The 17,187-nt window shown below is 38.9% G+C and overlaps 1 protein-coding gene across 11 annotated transcripts in view; it reads left to right on the top strand.

Moving 5' to 3' along the window:
• The window catches only part of SPTAN1 (spectrin alpha, non-erythrocytic 1), a 53,341-nt gene that overhangs the window by 7,765 nt on the left and 28,389 nt on the right, over positions 1-17,187 (top strand). For all 11 annotated transcript variants that reach the window (XM_068914528.1, XM_068914535.1, XM_068914534.1 and 8 more), the window contains exons 2-22: positions 846-1,085; positions 1,715-1,840; positions 4,460-4,600; positions 5,789-5,935; positions 6,546-6,679; positions 7,410-7,554; positions 7,649-7,803; positions 9,055-9,190; positions 9,774-9,875; positions 10,230-10,367; positions 10,816-10,926; positions 11,377-11,454; positions 11,636-11,791; positions 12,130-12,334; positions 12,458-12,639; positions 13,147-13,390; positions 13,716-13,838; positions 14,496-14,713; positions 15,471-15,563; positions 15,957-16,091; positions 16,577-16,725. In XM_068914528.1, the coding sequence (XP_068770629.1) occupies positions 849-1,085; positions 1,715-1,840; positions 4,460-4,600; positions 5,789-5,935; positions 6,546-6,679; positions 7,410-7,554; positions 7,649-7,803; positions 9,055-9,190; positions 9,774-9,875; positions 10,230-10,367; positions 10,816-10,926; positions 11,377-11,454; positions 11,636-11,791; positions 12,130-12,334; positions 12,458-12,639; positions 13,147-13,390; positions 13,716-13,838; positions 14,496-14,713; positions 15,471-15,563; positions 15,957-16,091; positions 16,577-16,725 (3,155 nt within the window). In that variant the 5' untranslated portion in view covers positions 846-848. The remainder of the gene's footprint in view (positions 1-845; positions 1,086-1,714; positions 1,841-4,459; positions 4,601-5,788; positions 5,936-6,545; positions 6,680-7,409; positions 7,555-7,648; positions 7,804-9,054; positions 9,191-9,773; positions 9,876-10,229; positions 10,368-10,815; positions 10,927-11,376; positions 11,455-11,635; positions 11,792-12,129; positions 12,335-12,457; positions 12,640-13,146; positions 13,391-13,715; positions 13,839-14,495; positions 14,714-15,470; positions 15,564-15,956; positions 16,092-16,576; positions 16,726-17,187) is intronic.

Genomic DNA, 17,187 nt, shown 5'->3' with positions numbered 1-17,187 from the left:
AGTAGATGAAGCAGAACAGTAGTAATTTCTTTGCTGTCTATGGTAACAATAACAATTTTTAATGTATAAAGCAATCCAAAGGATTTTCAGTCAGTGATTAGAGAAGAATCACTAGTCATGCAAAATGCTCTTTAAATTCTTTGTCTTTTTTTAAGAGGTCTATGAGGTACGATGTGCGCATACTGTGTTGGTTTTTGAAACGTTATGTAGGGAACGTTACGACAGGTTTACTTTTTTTTTTTTTTTTTAACTGAAAGAACAGAGAGGACACATGCACACAGGCACATATACACACACGCACACACACGTATGTATATATCTATGCACACACGCATATACATACCTGTACAGACCAATTAGCTATTCTTTAAATAACTGTAATATTCTTACTGAGTTTATCTAAAGCAACTATTTTAAATAAAGTATTTCCAGATTTCTTATGTTTGAGATACATTTTTATATATATGCATGTGTGTGTATGTATATATATACATATATGCACATGTGCATACGCACATTTTTAAATTTGTTAGACACTTGCATGCTGCAGTTTGAGATGACATGGCATTTATATTGCAGAGTAGATAGACCGCAGCTATGTTTTTAGAAAACGAGTAGATGCTAAATATCTTTAAGTATTTCCTTTCTCATGATTTTCTGCTAGAAGCATGTTTTTATATATGTGTCCACGCTCTCACACACACTCACTCACTCGCATGCACAGAGTAAGACTTAAGTAAAAACCACATATGAGTGTAAAAAACAGGCTTTTCTTACACTCTTGCTATACTACTTTTGTTTTATATTACAAGCAAAATGTTAACTGAGTTTATTTTGGCTTTCAGAAAATGGATCCAAGCGGTGTAAAAGTGTTAGAAACAGCAGAAGATATCCAAGAGAGGCGTCAGCAAGTTTTGGACCGTTACCACAGGTTCAAGGAACTGTCTTCTCTAAGGCGCCAAAAACTTGAAGATTCCTATCGATTCCAGTTTTTCCAGCGTGATGCAGATGAGCTTGAAAAATGGATCCAAGAGAAACTCCAGATAGCATCTGATGAAAATTACAAAGACCCAAGCAATTTACAGGTAAGTCCTACTCCCGTTCTATGTTTTTATACTATTAGAGCATACCAGATCGACTAGAGGTAGACAGAGCAAATGCTTAAGTGTACCTTGAAGTGAGAGTGGTGAAGAAACATGGATGCAGAAACCCATGGCCCTGCAAAGTGTTCTTCAAAAGCCGGATTTCTTTGCTGATATAAATGAAATATTTCTAATAATGGATTAGACACTAAACCAGTACGCAAAAAGCTACTTAGTGCAATGCAATGAAAAAGCAGCCTTGTTTATTTCTTAGAATTTGTTGGGCGCTTTAGCTCTATAAATCAACGCGAATTAATTCTTATTGTTTCCCCCCAAAAAAAGATGTTTATAGAAAATTAACTTGTGTGGATGGGACTAGCTGAATGGGCTCCTAAATGTTTGAACAGTCTAAAGTGGAGGAGCAAACACAATAATGAAATACTTGGAATTTGGGATGTTTGAGTCCACCTGTGAAGCATATGATACAGCTATGATTTCAGCTGCGCTATTTTATTGTCTGTTTGAGTCGATACTAAATCTGCATAAACTATACTAAAAGCTTTAATGCTGGGAAATGTGGAGGAGGGCTGTGCACCAAACCTTAGTCATGTTCTTTGATGATTTACTTTTAGGGGAAGCTGCAGAAGCATCAAGCCTTTGAAGCTGAGGTTCAGGCCAATTCGGGGGCTATCGTTAAACTGGATGAGACCGGAAATCAGATGATTAATGAAGGGCATTTTGCATCAGAAACCATAAGAGTGAGTTTTTAAAACTTTTTTGCCTCTTAAAAGGCTTTTTCTTAAACAATTTGTGCAGATGACATGGATAACTCTAGATTTTAAAGCACTCTTTAAAATTCTACGGGTATTTGATTAGTGAAATCACAGGGGAATTTGTGTTTCTAAAGCTTACAGATATTTTTTTCTTTTACTGAGCACCTATTTTGTATCCTTTTTTTGGATTTGATTCTTAATCAAAAATCTGCGAGCAGGGTCCAGGAACATGGACTGGAAAATTGTTAGTAATTCAGTAACGTGTTGAAAAACACAGGTCAAATGGTTAATTATACTTGTGGTCCTTCCCAAGAAGGCACACTATCAAGAAGCAGCAAATTCACAAGGCCCGATGTCGAGGATCTTGGACGCTACATTTTTTGCTTGTATATAGATAGCACTTTAACTTTTCTGCAGTCATCGTTATAGGTAGTACAAGCAACCGTGTTAATAAACTTCAAAGATCTTATTTCTGTTCTCAAACTGTAACCCAGATCGCCTCTTTGGTGATCTTAATGTTTTGTTTACGTTGTACTGGCCATATATCTGATTCTCCTTGAGTTTGTGTTCCACAGCTTTTCTAAGAGCTCTAAGTACTGTACTCTCCCTGCTCATTTTATCCACCCCTAAACATCTCTTAGGACAGCTGGAAAATAGCAGGAAATAAGCTTTCTTAAATTCTCTATGAGGCCTAGTATTATTGTGGTGTTTTTTTCTCTCCTTTCCTTTTCTTTTCTTCTCTTAGAATCTCCTGACCTGTGTGATGCAATGACAATTCTGTTTTAAAAAAAACTTTGCTGCTACACTAGATAAGTTTATATTTGACCAAATTTGGATGACTGTCACTATTTTTTAAAGTCTGAACAAGTTAGAAATTTTAATTGACAACTTAACTTGACAATTACCTTTACCCCTTCTGTTATTTATTCTCATTCTTCTATAGACAAGTTAGTGTTTTCTTTCGTGTTCCTAGGGGTGCTTTACACAAACACACGCACAAACGCCTCACTAGTATATGGTTATGTTTATTTTCCATACACCAACTTCTTTTCTAGGACCCATTTTCTTAGATCTGCTGTTTCTGGGCCTCTGGTAAGATGTTTCAGTATTAGTTATAGCTGCCTTTTCTTTAATGCAAAATAGTGTCTTTAAAGTTGTTTAAAGCTCTTTCCTTTAAAAGACTTGGATGTGAGCTTGTGTAACTTCTCAAAAGAAGAACTCCTGTGATATCTTTGTAGTGATTATCAAACTCACTGATATTTTCATTATTTCATTGAATTTAAGAAAAGAGAGGTGACAAAAGCAGAAATAGGATTTTTTTTTTTTAATACGTTATGTAATAAAGCACTCTAAAGTAAACCCTATTTTAGAGATCTCATCATGCAAGTACATTTTGATCGTGTAGTCTGTACCACAAATGGGAAAAGTGTTTTCAATTGGGTGGTCTTAATAATCTTGTGTCTTGGCTCTGCTCTTCAATATAAATTCTTATTCATGTTCTGTTTAGAGTAGTAATTTGCTTTTTAATGGTTTAGTCTTTCACGCCGTACAGGACTGCACAGCGTCCAATAGTAACTGCTACCCAAGTTGGGTGCCACATACGAGTAGGTGAAGCTTTTGGCTGTGCAGTGGAACTTTCTTTTGCAAGTGTGTGCTTTCTTCCGTTGTTGACGGTTTGCACTCTTATCTTGGGCAGTGCTGGGAACTTGAGTGGTGTGAGCTTCTTTCCTTGAAACCTACATAATTGAACTTTCTAAATAGATGAAATAAGTATCCACCCATGTTAGATGTTCAAAAGCTTCTCTAGCATGACTGTCAAGTTTCAGATCTCGATGTGCAAAGCATTATAGATAATGGGTGGAGCAGATACTTTCCTGTTTTGCAAGTTGTGTGCCTGTGTGGGAGTGTAGTTTTTCTTTTTAATTGTCTGTAAGGTTTATGGTCTCTCCCGAAAGTTTTGGAAGGCAGAGTGCAGCCAGAGAAACCCGGTGTTAATACTAGTAATTGCTCCTGGTATTTCAGTATTATTTTACTTAACAGTGTTGGCTAAATATGTTAACTGACTAGTGTTAAGAGAAACGGTTAGCAAATATTGTAAAGTTGTACAAGTTTGACTTGAAAGATAATGTGTGATCTTAAATAAAAATAAATCCCAAATTGGAGAGAAAATTCACTTATTGGGAGTTAACTTAACTTCCACTCAGAAGAATGAGCATGTGATGGGGATAGCAGAATTTTTTGGGGGGTCTGACTTCACACTAGCGTAGTATTGTAATCAAATTTTATCTCAAAATGTTTACCCCGTGAATAGTTATGTAAGCATAGCTATTTGATAGCTTCATTAATTAACAACAGGTATGTAAAAGCTCAGTTCAGTAACTTCCAACTGTGTGTTCTATTCCTCTGTTATATCACCATATATCGTTTGAAAGCTAACGACTGAAGATGAAACTGTGTTTATCCACCCTTTGTCTAAAGTAAGCTTTAGGAGCATTAAAAGGAAACAAAAAAAAAAAACGTAAGGACAGGAAGGGAATACAACTGCTCTGCAAAATTTAATCTTCTGTGAAACAGGATTTTAATCTCAACGTTCTATTGTTCTAGACCCGACTGCAGGAGCTTCACCGACTATGGGAATTACTCTTGGAAAAGATGAGAGAGAAGGGAGTCAAATTGTTGCAAGCGCAAAAGCTGGTGCAGTACTTAAGAGAATGTGAAGATGTCTTGGACTGGATCAATGACAAGGTATATTATTATCTGCCTTTACTGTGTTCTTGATCAACTTTCTTAGTGTAGTTCAGGTAGTCACCAGAGAGCTTTAGAATGTGGCTTCACATTTTATTGAGGTTATTTATTTATATTGTATGTGCAGTAGATATGCACACCATGATTCCTCCTTTTGCAGCTACAAAAATGGAATTAGACTGAGTAAGAGAGGAATCTGTATTTGGAGAGCATAGTTAAACATAATCAGTTCCCTCCTTTGCTTTAAAGAAACCTTCATATTTTTTAAAGGAATCAAAATCAAGTTTCCTGTAAGGTGAAATCTGTAGCCTGTAAAAACAATTTTTTGTAGTAAATGTTCTAAGTGAGCCGTTAGAAAGCGACCAGCCTAGCCACCAAACAGTGTGTACGTAATTATATATGACTGGAATATCCTTACATATACGTTGTAAGGACGTTTCCTGCAAGAGGACTGTTTGTTTTGGCTTTTTTGAACTCTGAGGAAACAGACCACAAGCCACAATGTCGAGTAAAAAGCCACAAAATGATCTTCCCAGTTTTCTTAATGAAGGCTTGCTATTTTGTGTCACTGTGGGTTCGAACTATAAAACCTACATGACTATTGCCGAGTATGACAGTGCACTTCTCATAAAGAAATCTCATATTGGGAGCCTACAGCAATTGTCCATAAATATCCATTAAAAATGTAAACCAATTCTTGTTAGTGTATGTGCTCCTAAATAGTATGGCTGGTTATTTTGTTACTTTGAAGTATGTTGGGTTTTTTTTTCCGGGCATGTTTTCTTTCAGTAATTTAGGTTGTTGCAGGAATGATCATCCTGCACAGAACATAAAACATGATAGTGAAATTGATAATGTTCAATTACTTGAAAAATGAATACAAGCAAACAAGATGGAAAAATAACCCCCTTAGTGAACTTGGATGTTTTCCTTAGTAAAGGAAAGGTGTTTTTATTTTGGGGATAGAATGGAGGGGGGATGTTTTCCTTTTTTTTTTTTTTTTTTTTAAAGGAGGAATTTTGTAGCAATGTCATGCTAACTTAAGGTATAATTTTAAAATTGACTTTAAAACAAAATAATTGTACCTGTCTTTGAACTATTTAAAATGAGGACAGTTTGCCTCCTGATTTCCAGTAGTGGTTTCTCTTAGGTTATGCTGAAATTGACTATTTTTTCTCAATGTGCTAGGAAGCAATAGTGACCTCAGAAGAGCTTGGCCAGGATTTGGAGCATGTTGAGGTTTTGCAAAAGAAATTTGAAGAGTTTCAGACAGACCTAGCAGCTCACGAGGAAAGAGTAAATGAAGTGAACCAGTTTGCTGGTAAACTTATCCAGGTAAATGTTCATGTATGTTGAAAACTCCTGGCAAGTCAGGAGACTTGTTCTTCTGCCTTCCTCCTTGTGTATCAGATCTTTATAGCTTATTCTATGTGTGCCTAGAGACCTGGCTATCTTAATCTTGAATGGGTATTGTTTGATTCACTCATTCTTCTGCTGGGCAGCGTGAATAACTCTGCCTCAGCTGAGGCAGCTCCTGTAAATGTGGAGAGTAGTAATGTTGTTAGAGAAACTGTCGTGTTTGAAGTTAAATGTATTTCCCTTGGACACAATTAATATATCTTCTGTTCTTGTATGTCGTCTGGGGCTTGGGCAAGGATGTGGACAGGGCAACAAGTATTACATTCCAGGAAAAAATAGATACTGTTTCAGTCCTCTTTAGGTTGACTCATTAGTGCATAGAGAGACATGGGCTATTGTAAGAGTATTGCATGTTTACACTATTGTTTCGGGAAAACCATAGAACTGAGAGATCAGATGGAAAGTGCAGTAATTTTACATTGATCTCTTGGAAAATAGGGATGTTTCCAGGATTTGTTGATAGATGTAAAAGCACAGAGCGTGCGAAAACAATTTTTTTTTTTTTTTCTCCCCCTTTGCTCACTAGGAACAGCACCCTGAAGAGGAACTGATCAAGTCCAAACAAGATGAAGTAAATGCCAGCTGGCAGCGTCTTAAGGGGCTTGCCCTTCAGAGGCAAGGAAAACTCTTTGGGGCAGCTGAAGTTCAGCGCTTCAACAGGTATGAACTTGGTTGGATCTACTGAAGTGACATTATACTTGTGGTGATGATCGCTTGTGGTGACGTCTAATGATACGTTCAGCTGCATATACTATTAGGAGGAGAGCCTACCATCCTCTGTTATGTTTATATTTTACTCTTCTTTATGAATCTGTGAAAGGAGATTCATTATTGTCTCAAATTCACTTAGAATAGTCATTTTGATTTAACTTTTCAAAACTTCATGATTGTAGTCATCCTTGCTAGGTGACAGTTTTGCCTCCCTTTACTCTATCTGAGAGCTTCTTCCCAATTCCAACTTAGATGAGCATTAAAAGAGGTGGTCTTCTGCTATTGGCTAGGCTGTCACTCCAATTGCTCCGGGGGTGTTTGAGCAATGTCATGGTAACCTTGTCTGCTGATCATGGCATTTTGAAATCTACTGGAGTGAAGGTGGGAAAAGGGCCTTGGTCCAGTGTGGGAAATGGGCCTGTTAGGTGATGGTGCCCAGTGGTGCTGTAATTTCTGATTTGCATCTGATGACACCGTCAGAAAAATGGCTGGCCAATAGGCTTCAGGATTTAGCCTCTGAGATTTTTTTTTAAAAAGAGGAGGATTGTGGTCGGCTGCAATATTGATATATGGATTTGTATTGCCAGTAAGTCTGTGATAAATGAAAACATCCTACTTCCACCTTCCCCCCCGCCCCGCTTAAAGATAGAATGCATTCAATTTGTGCTGCTTTTTGAAGGGATGTGGATGAAACTATCAGCTGGATTAAGGAGAAGGGGCAGCTGATGGCCTCAGATGATTTTGGCAGAGACTTAGCCAGTGTGCAGGCTTTATTGCGTAAGCATGAAGGTCTGGAAAGAGATCTTGCAGCTCTGGAAGATAAGGTACCCGTAAGAAATTGATTTTATCTACGATGTAAGCTATTTAACTTGCTTGTAAAAGGCTAGAAGCTTACTCGCTGTTTGTGACTGGTTCTAGGTGAAGGCGCTTTGTGCAGAAGCTGACCGTTTGCAGCAGTCTCACCCAATAAACGCCTCTCAAATTCAAGTGAAACGGGAGGAGCTGATTGCCAACTGGGAACAAATCCGAACTCTGGCAGCAGAGAGACATGCTCGCCTTAATGACTCCTACAGGTAGGAATGCTGTCTTGCTGAGTGACTCCTTTCTTCCTTACTAAAATTTGGTAGAGGGAGAAGAAAGGGAGGCCATTTCCAAAGTTTTTGGATGATTCTGGTGTTTTTGGAAACGTAGTCTTCACTAAATTATATTTTTCAGTGACTTCTAATAGTAAAAATAATTTATATGAAAAATACATATCTATAGCTTTTGGTCGTTCTCTGGGTATGGATCAGTTATGAACATGGACACTGGGTTTTAGGACACGTTCACCGTTTTTTCCATGAGTTGATACTTGTGTTCTGAAGTACGTTATCTGTCCTTTTTTTTTTTTTTTGTTTAAAGAATACGTATTTTGTAAGGACTCCATAGTGAACATATTTACTCTGTGAAGACTAAAGTATCGTGCTGTTGTTTGATGTATCATTCCAGATTAAATGAAATACCAGTCTCATCTATGACAGTTGCTTTGTTGCGGGATTTTTCCTCATCCAGTCTCGTTCCTATACCAATCTGGTTGTCTAAGAAACATTAACTATTAGATCATTGTTAGGAAGCCAAACTAAAAATACACTCATCCTGATATGGTGGTTAGTTTACATCCTCTCTGTTTTTGTTCTCTCCCGTGATGCAAGATTGATGGTGGTAGTGGCCCACGAAGTCATCATTTTTCTTTTGCCTTCGCTGTCATAATCTCTTTTGATCAATTAACAGCAAATTTAAAAGGGAAACAGAAACAGATCACACTTGCTGATAAGTGGTAAGCACGTGCCAAAGGCAAAGAATGGTGAAGACATACTAAAAGGAACATGAGTGTTGGGTATTTTTTAAGACTGAGGCGTGCGCAGTTGAAATTTTCTGTCAGTCTCTCCCCGCCCCCAAATGCTGTGGTTGTCACAGGAGCGGTGCTGTGGGGCCATCCTGAAACATTCTACCCGAGCTATCTTTTGATTTCTGTTACCTTCCACATACAGGCTTGTAGTTAAAAAAATATTCTGTTTACTTTCGTTGTATGCAAACATGTACTTCAGAAATATCAAAAGTTATCTCCCTTGATTTTAAACCTAGTATTTTCCTAACTTTAGAAGACTTCTTTCTTGGATTGAGAGACTATTCAGTTTCTTAATATAATTGCTTTTTGGTATTGTCTTAACTTGTTCCTTTCTGAGGAACAGCTTTTACGTTTGTAATTCCTTGTCTTTGGAGTGAGGGTAGCAAAACTATGCCACCAAATGATTCCCAACCGTTTTTCCTTTCGTTTTCCCCAGGTTGCAGCGCTTTCTTGCAGACTTTCGTGACCTCACTAGCTGGGTGACTGAAATGAAGGCCCTAATAAATGCTGATGAACTTGCCAATGATGTGGCTGGAGCAGAAGCCCTTCTAGATAGACATCAGGAACATAAGGTATAATGGTTAGACAGCCGCATCTGATCAGTAACGCTCAAAGGCCGATTTGTATGTCTAACATAAACTCTGAATCAGAACTGGTAATGTTGTATCACTAGAACCCTTTGATCATGCGGCTAAAAACAGTAGATTGCTATCTGTTCTGATTTAAGATTTTTTACTTTATGGTTCTTGATACTGGGTAGATGCACTAATAAGTAAGGGTTTAAGAATTAAAAATAATTAGACCTGACAGCAATCACTCGAGCTAATGACTGTTTTAGTTTCCCATCATGAGGGATCGCTCTAAATAACCAGTAAGAATGTGACTTGATACCAACCTTTAGTTTCTGTTTAACATACGAATTTATACTTGCCTTACCTCTGCATTGTAAGGTAATGCATTTGATTCTAGTTTCCGTATTCAGTGTAATGTATTTAAAGATGGTTAAATGTTTATCAGTCAGGAATCCAGATTGTTGTCTGGATGTCATTTCCATTAGCGGTCTAGCAATAGCTGTTTTCAATAGCAGTCTTCACGTTCTGACAGTCTAATTTAAGATAAATTTTGGAAACGGCTTATTCACATCCCCTTCCATAGGGAGAAATTGATGCCCATGAAGATAGCTTCAAATCTGCTGATGAGTCTGGTCAGGCTTTGCTTGCTGCTGGGCACTATGCTTCTGATGAAGTTAAAGAAAAGGTAAGTTGGTCAAATTGAGAGCCAGAGCTCCTAGAAGAGCTTTTAAGTTGTCTCATTCTTCTGTGTCTCTTGAATTAAAAGTTTTTTTTTCTTGTTAAGATCTTAAGCTCCAAAGTATCATCTCTCTGGGTTACAGAGCTTTTTTCATTCAAGTAAGTAACGTGTGCAAGCTGAGAAAAGGCTCCTGCTCTCTGATGATGATGGCGTCAGTAACGGGAGAGTGATTCTCTTACCTGGGAGGTCGTTTTCCATCCTGTGTTAACCACCTTTTTAAAGTTCCAACTTGATTTTACATTGAGATTGAGAAGAACCAATCAGTTAAATGATTATACATACCTCTTCCCAATTCCTTAGCTGACCATCCTCTCGGATGAAAGAGCTGCTTTGCTGGAACTATGGGAGCTTCGCAGACAACAGTATGAACAGTGTATGGACCTGCAGCTCTTTTACAGAGATACTGAACAAGTTGACAACTGGATGAGCAAACAAGAGGTGAGTGCACATCTCTGAACTCTGCAGATACAATTAATTTTCATTTCTGACTCGTTTTCTGTGGAGTTTGATAAATGGCCTTTATGAGTGGCAGTGTCGGCCACTATACATGCTTTAGTGAACCAAGTACTATATAGAGTTCTTTATCTCACTGCCCAAGCTGCCACAATGACTTTTTCCATCTAATGATAGAACTGTTAGTCATGATGAATTGGCTTGAGATTGCTTTTATGTGTGCTAACATAATTTTTGAGTGGGAAGCTAAAAAGAAGTATTCAGGATCTTTGTTTTTTAGAGGTGTACAAAGAACACCGTCCCCATATATCATCCTTCACTTTTCTGTAATGCCGTATGGTAGTAAGTGCCACTGCCTGTAGTTGAGTTGGCTTTTAGAGCAGCTGAGGATGGAACCATAAACATCAGTCACGTATTTGTTTCTTTACTGTAGGCATTTCTGCTGAATGAAGACCTTGGTGATTCTCTGGATAGTGTTGAGGCCCTTCTGAAGAAGCATGAGGACTTTGAGAAATCCTTAAGTGCCCAAGAGGAGAAAATCACAGTAAGACATTTACGTTATGTGATCACTAAATAGGCAAGATTTAAAAACAAGTGAATGTATTGATTGGGTAGGAGACACTGCTGGGATATGACAACAATGGATGGAGTTTGCTCTGGAGAATGATCCGTTGTGATAAATGTGATGTATGTATCCTCTGTAAAATGGAGCGCTAATAGTGGAAAAGGTCGGATGGGGCCTGATTGCTGCCTCAGAGATCTGAGTAACCCAGTACTTGCATATCATAGCAGCACATATATGGATGACAAATTGTCAAAAAATCTGCCCTCATCCCTGTATGAGATGACGGTGCAGATGAAGAATTTTAACAATAGCTATCTTAATGCCTGTCTGTTAATTTTAGTTTAGTAAACTTTTAGAACTGATTTCCTAAGTGAACTCGCACAAACAATTTTTATTATATCAAATGAATGGAAAACTCTTTCTCTTTAGGCACTAGATGAGTTTGCTACTAAACTGATTCAGAATAACCATTATGCCATGGATGATGTTGCTACGCGCAGAGATGCTGTAAGTATTTAAAATAGATTTGGACTTTGGGCTTTGAATCATGTTCTGCTTTTGTATTTTAAAAGTTATGGATACAGTGAAGACGTAATACACAGAGTCAGTGGAGCTCTTCCCAAAGTACAGGTACAGTGGTGGTTCTTACAAGCTTAAGAATTTAATAATCTTTACTTTCTTTTTTCAGCTGCTAAGCCGCCGAAATGCTCTTCATGAAAGAGCTATGTACCGCCGTGCCCAGCTGGCAGATTCTTTCCATCTGCAGCAGTTTTTCCGAGACTCTGATGAGCTGAAGAGTTGGGTTAATGAAAAAATGAAAACCGCAACAGATGAGGCTTACAAGGTAAAAACAAAGATGAATATCTGAATAATTTTAAGGCAATATCAGTCTAAAGATATGAAGCAATGTCAACCAAAATGTTGCTGATGTAGGCAGTATTAACGGCAACAGAAGGAGTTGTAATTTCTCCCTGACGCCAAGAAGGATTATCCCATCACGGTGCAATCGTGCTCATTCAAATGGTAGCTTAAATGTTCTCATTTCAGAGGTATATTTTTGGCAGCAATTCCTCTGATGACATCTTGGCATGTACATGAATGTAGTCTAATTTTTAAAATTCTTCAAAAACGTATAGATACTAATTCTAGATTGTAAGGTTCTTTTTCTTCCTTCATCTGTAGGATCCATCAAACCTGCAGGGTAAAGTTCAGAAACATCAGGCTTTTGAGGCAGAGCTTTCTGCTAATCAGAGTCGTATTGATGCCCTGGAGAAAGCTGGCCAGAAGTTGATTGATGTCAATCACTATGCGTCTGATGAAGTGGCAACTCGCATGAATGAAGTTATCAGCTTGTGGAAAAAACTTCTGGAGGCCACTGAGCTCAAAGGTAAGACCTACTCAGGAGAGTATGGGCGGTGCTTTTCCTAGAGAGTTAAGCCTGGAGAAGACGGGAAGTGCAATGAAATGGAAAATTCAAATCATCTTTTCCTCTCATCACTGTCTCACTCAGGAATAAAACTGCGTGAAGCCAATCAACAGCAGCAGTTCAATCGCAATGTGGAAGACATTGAGCTGTGGCTGTATGAAGTAGAGGGGCACTTGGCTTCTGATGATTATGGAAAAGATCTCACTAATGTTCAGAATCTTCAGAAGAAGCATGCCTTGCTAGAGGCAGATGTTGCTGCCCATCAGGTAAAGACGACAAACTTTCTTCCTTCCCTTTGAGATATGCTCACCTGAAAATAAGATATGTTGCCCTTGTAGGAATATGTAGGAAATAATTCCTCCAAATCACTTGGGCTTAGACTCTCTGTTTGCAAACAGCTTATTCCCATTCAATTTGTTTTCATGTAGCTCTATTTTGAAAATGGGAAGGGGAGGGAGAACAGGTTGGTTGGTTTGTTTGTTTGTTTTTCAAATGTGGAACTCTACAGCAAGAGGTTTTTGCGGATGAAATTTGCAGATTAGACGATTATGTTTACATAATTTGTTGAGTGTTATCCAGGACGTAATTGTTGTCCAAAATTATTGCACTGGCAATGCGCAGCTGAGAGTCTCTTCCTCTATCACGATATGAAGTATTAACTAAGCCTGAAAATCCTGTCCAAATGCTTTCAGTCCTTGAACCTAGCAAGCATGATAAAAGCCTTGAAATGTTATCGTGATTCTGACCCGATGCTGTTGCCGAATCGATTTTAGGATCGTATAGATGGCATTACCATCCAGGCACGCCAGTTCCAGGATGCTGGACACTTTGATGCTGACAATATCAAGAAGAAACAAGAAGCTTTAGTAGCTCGTTATGAAGCGCTAAAGGATCCTATGGTAGCTCGCAAGCAGAAGCTTGCAGATTCTCTTCGCCTGCAGCAGCTTTTCCGTGACATTGAGGATGAAGAGACCTGGATTAGGGAGAAAGAACCTATTGCAGCCTCAACAAACCGAGGTTGGTCCACCCCGATATGCACGGGATTTAGATGGCGGAATCGCTCCGTTATAGCTTGCCTCCTTATGGGACATTCCCTGGCAATTTCTGAAACGTTTATTGTAATTAACAGTGCCTGGAATTACCTCTTTGCTGTGACCCATGGTTCTTTTCCCTGTTCCTCCCTTGTACAGTTCTGATGGGTAACTCGGTTTTCATAGTGCTCTGTCTGGATTGCGATATTACTTTTTCTGCAAGTTAGTTTGTCAGTGGTTGCAGCTTCCTTAACGTTTTTGTTTAGTCTAATGACTCTGAATTAGCTGATGAACTGTCTTGTATCTTTCAGGCAAGGACTTAATTGGTGTCCAGAATCTGCTAAAGAAGCACCAGGCTTTGCAGGCCGAAATTGCAGGCCATGAGCCCCGCATTAAAGCAGTCACCCAGAAGGGAAATGCTATGGTGGAAGAGGGTGTGTCTCAATATTTTAATTTGTTCTCTTTCAGAAATGGAAAGTTCTTTGTGCTGTCCTTTGTTCTCTGGCCCTGTACAAATAAGCATCACTGCTTATTTTCCTCTGGGCTTTTAAGAGTCCTGTATTCAGGAACTTTGTGCCTATGATATTTGGCCTTTTGCTTTGGTGAAACGTATTTAAAGGCTTGTATCTGTGATAAACAATCATGATGTGAGAAATAATTCTGCACAAAGACGGTGAGAGCCAATCATGTTGTTATGTAAGTATGTATCTTTATTTCTGACTCGGCATTCTTAGCTTCCAGGGTTCAGAATGCGTGTCTGAAATAATATTTGTCTGCTGTAGAAACTCTGCTACTAGGAAGAGATGGCCTTTTCTGTTTCATCATTGAGAAGAAATGTTATGATGTAGCTTGTTTTGTTCTTAGTGATTCAAACATTCCTAGTACGGTTTGATTGACAGGTACAGTGTTTTCCCGGCTGTGCCAAAAGGACAAGCTGAATTATGCTTTCGTTATTCTAGTCAGAATAGCTAGATAGGCTTACAGAGGTCTAACTTCTGTGACTTTTAAGAAGTGGAAGTAATAGTTCAGTCTGTACTGTTTATGTCTTGAAGTCCTTCAGTGCCCTCTCTTTTTGCCTTTCTGTTACCTAGGACATTTTGCTGCTGAGGATGTGAAAGCCAAATTGAATGAACTAAACCAAAAATGGGACTCTCTGAAAGCTAAGGCATCTCAGCGTCGGCAAGATCTAGAGGATTCCCTACAAGCTCAGCAGTACTTTGCTGATGCTAACGAGGCTGAATCCTGGATGAGGGAAAAAGAGCCCATTGTAGGCAGCACAGATTATGGGAAGGATGAGGACTCTGCTGAGGTGTGTAGCGCTGTTGTATGAATCAGTTTTGCACGTGGGGAGTGTGGACTTTGTCCAGTAGTAAAGAAAGTAAGGTGCTGTGCTGGGTTTCAGGACTCCTGTGAAAAAGGATGGAAGAGTCTTGCTTCAGACTGAATTTTGAGTCAGAGTCAAAAGATGATGATAATTGTTTTCTGTCTTAGTTGTTACTGTGCGTGATATTTTGCTGCTCAGTATATTAAACCAATCCGCAAAGAAACTTTGCGTTTATAGTCACTATCTTACAGGATGTTCATAAAGCGTAATGAGATTAGTATCAGTGAATTGATAATGTGATGTTGCATTTCATTATGAGTCCAGTTTTCAGTAATGTACTGGGTCTGAAAGTCATTTTATTGAATCTAAGAATTATTTTAGTGATATCATTCTATGGCCAAAAGCCACATTCCAGACGCTGCAGACTGACAATTGCATCGAAAGTAAGTGCAGTTTAAAGGCATGATTTCAGACTTGGGCTATTTCTGGAGTGATACGTTGTAACCCTGGTCAGAACAAAAGAATGCCTCTGAGATAAGGTAGAGGGGAAGGCACCAGAAGCATTAGGACCACTATCTAGCCTGTGAATAAATAGAAGTAGTTAGTCTCAGGAGTGTCACAAGACTGGCAGCTTTGAAGAACCCACATTCCCCATATATGGGACCAGAATATGTATTTTAAAACAGAGCAGCATTTGTAAAAACGGCTAGATGTACATGTTGTTTTTATCATTTGGTTTCAGGCTCTTCTGAAGAAACATGAAGCTTTGATGTCTGATCTTTCTGCTTATGGCAGTAGCATACAGGCACTAAGGGAACAGGCCCAGTCATGCAGGGTAAGGAAAGATGCTAATCATGCTGCTGAAATTCTTGGGTCAGTAAAAGGTAAAGAAAAAGCTTAAAAACAGTTATTGTTGAGAACTTACTGCAGACTGTATTTTATTTTTCCATAACTAAGTCAGTGGTCTTTTTTTTTTTTTTCCATAATTATAACAGACAGCTATGTTGCACTGGAAGGAAACAGCATAATGTGGTGATGTTCAAGGTTTGAGTCCAGATAGCGCTTAGAAACAAGCCTGTCTTACATATATTTCAACAAGAATCATTTTAAGGCATTACAGTGTTTTAACTAAGGCTGAAATATATTTTAGGACGATTACATTGACTGTAGTGAACATTCAACAATTTCTGTATCTTAACTCATTTTTCTTCTGCTCTGTCTTTGTTAGCAACAAGTTGCTCCCACAGATGATGAAACTGGAAAAGAGCTTGTCCTGGCCCTCTATGATTACCAGGAGAAAAGTCCCCGGGAGGTGACTATGAAAAAGGGAGATATCCTGACCCTCCTCAACAGCACCAACAAGGTGTGCTCCTACCTTTTGGTTTTCTGAGCTGCTTGGCTCACTCAGTTTTGTGTGTTTGGCTGAGTGATTTTTTTTTTTTTTTTAAACGAGAACGTTCAAAGAAATGAAAGCGTTTGCATGTTTAGTCCGCATTCCCATTCTGCGCTTTGGCCTACCTCTTCAGCTCGTTCTCGTGACTCCTGTGTAGGTGCCAGCTTTTCAAAGTCGGATAAACGACATTGCTTTCGTGTGCCGCAGGGCGTGTGTCTGTGAGAAAACTTTACCTACTGTTGAGGATTTTTTGACCAAAAACAAGGGGAGAACGGGGAGTAAGACCTAGATTCTTCAAAACGCAGTTTGTTTGAAATGACCCCTATGAAAAGAGCAAACTGTTGAGAGCATCGCTGGTGGTCTTGTCTTAAAAGAAGCCTCTAATTTGCCAGCTTTCAGTTGCAGACCCTGCTTTATGCTTGCCTAATACTGGTTGCGTTTTTCTTTTTGTTCAGGACTGGTGGAAGGTTGAGGTTAATGACCGTCAGGGCTTTGTACCAGCTGCCTATGTGAAAAAACTAGATCCTGCCCAGTCTGCGTCCCGAGAGAATCTCCTGGAAGAGCAAGGCAGCATAGCATTACGACAGGAGCAAATTGACAACCAGTAAGATCTGACTGATAAGATATGACAACCACCCAGCACTTGCTAGTTTGGTCTTTGCCTTTCACATATGCCAGAAGTTTAGGCTGATGTATCTTACACTAGGGAGGAATTAAATGGAGCAAAACTGGGAGCTCCTTTACCCAGAGACACCTTACTGAATCTTTTTATTCTTATTCTAGATTTCCTGTTGCTTCTCCCATTTTTTAAGTGTAAAATTCATGACACTTGAGCTCAGCTTACTGTCTGACTTCAATATTTTGTGTGTTCCTTTTGTTGTTGTACCACCTAACAACTTAAACTTCTTTGTGAGTTATATCTGTCCTAAGCAGCTCTTGTATTTGTAGTTGTCACTTCTTACCACGTGATCTGTTTTGAAATGCTTTCTTAAAGTTGGTTACATAAAGTACAGTACCCTCCCTATACAGGGCTGCCTCTGCAGGTAACCTGCTTAGGACCTGTGGC

Source organism: Struthio camelus, chromosome 20 (assembly GCF_040807025.1).
Source record: "Struthio camelus isolate bStrCam1 chromosome 20, bStrCam1.hap1, whole genome shotgun sequence".
Taxonomy (NCBI): domain Eukaryota; kingdom Metazoa; phylum Chordata; class Aves; order Struthioniformes; family Struthionidae; genus Struthio; species Struthio camelus.
The sequence above is the reverse complement of the archived record's forward strand: the minus strand, read 5'-3'. Positions and strand labels throughout refer to the sequence as shown.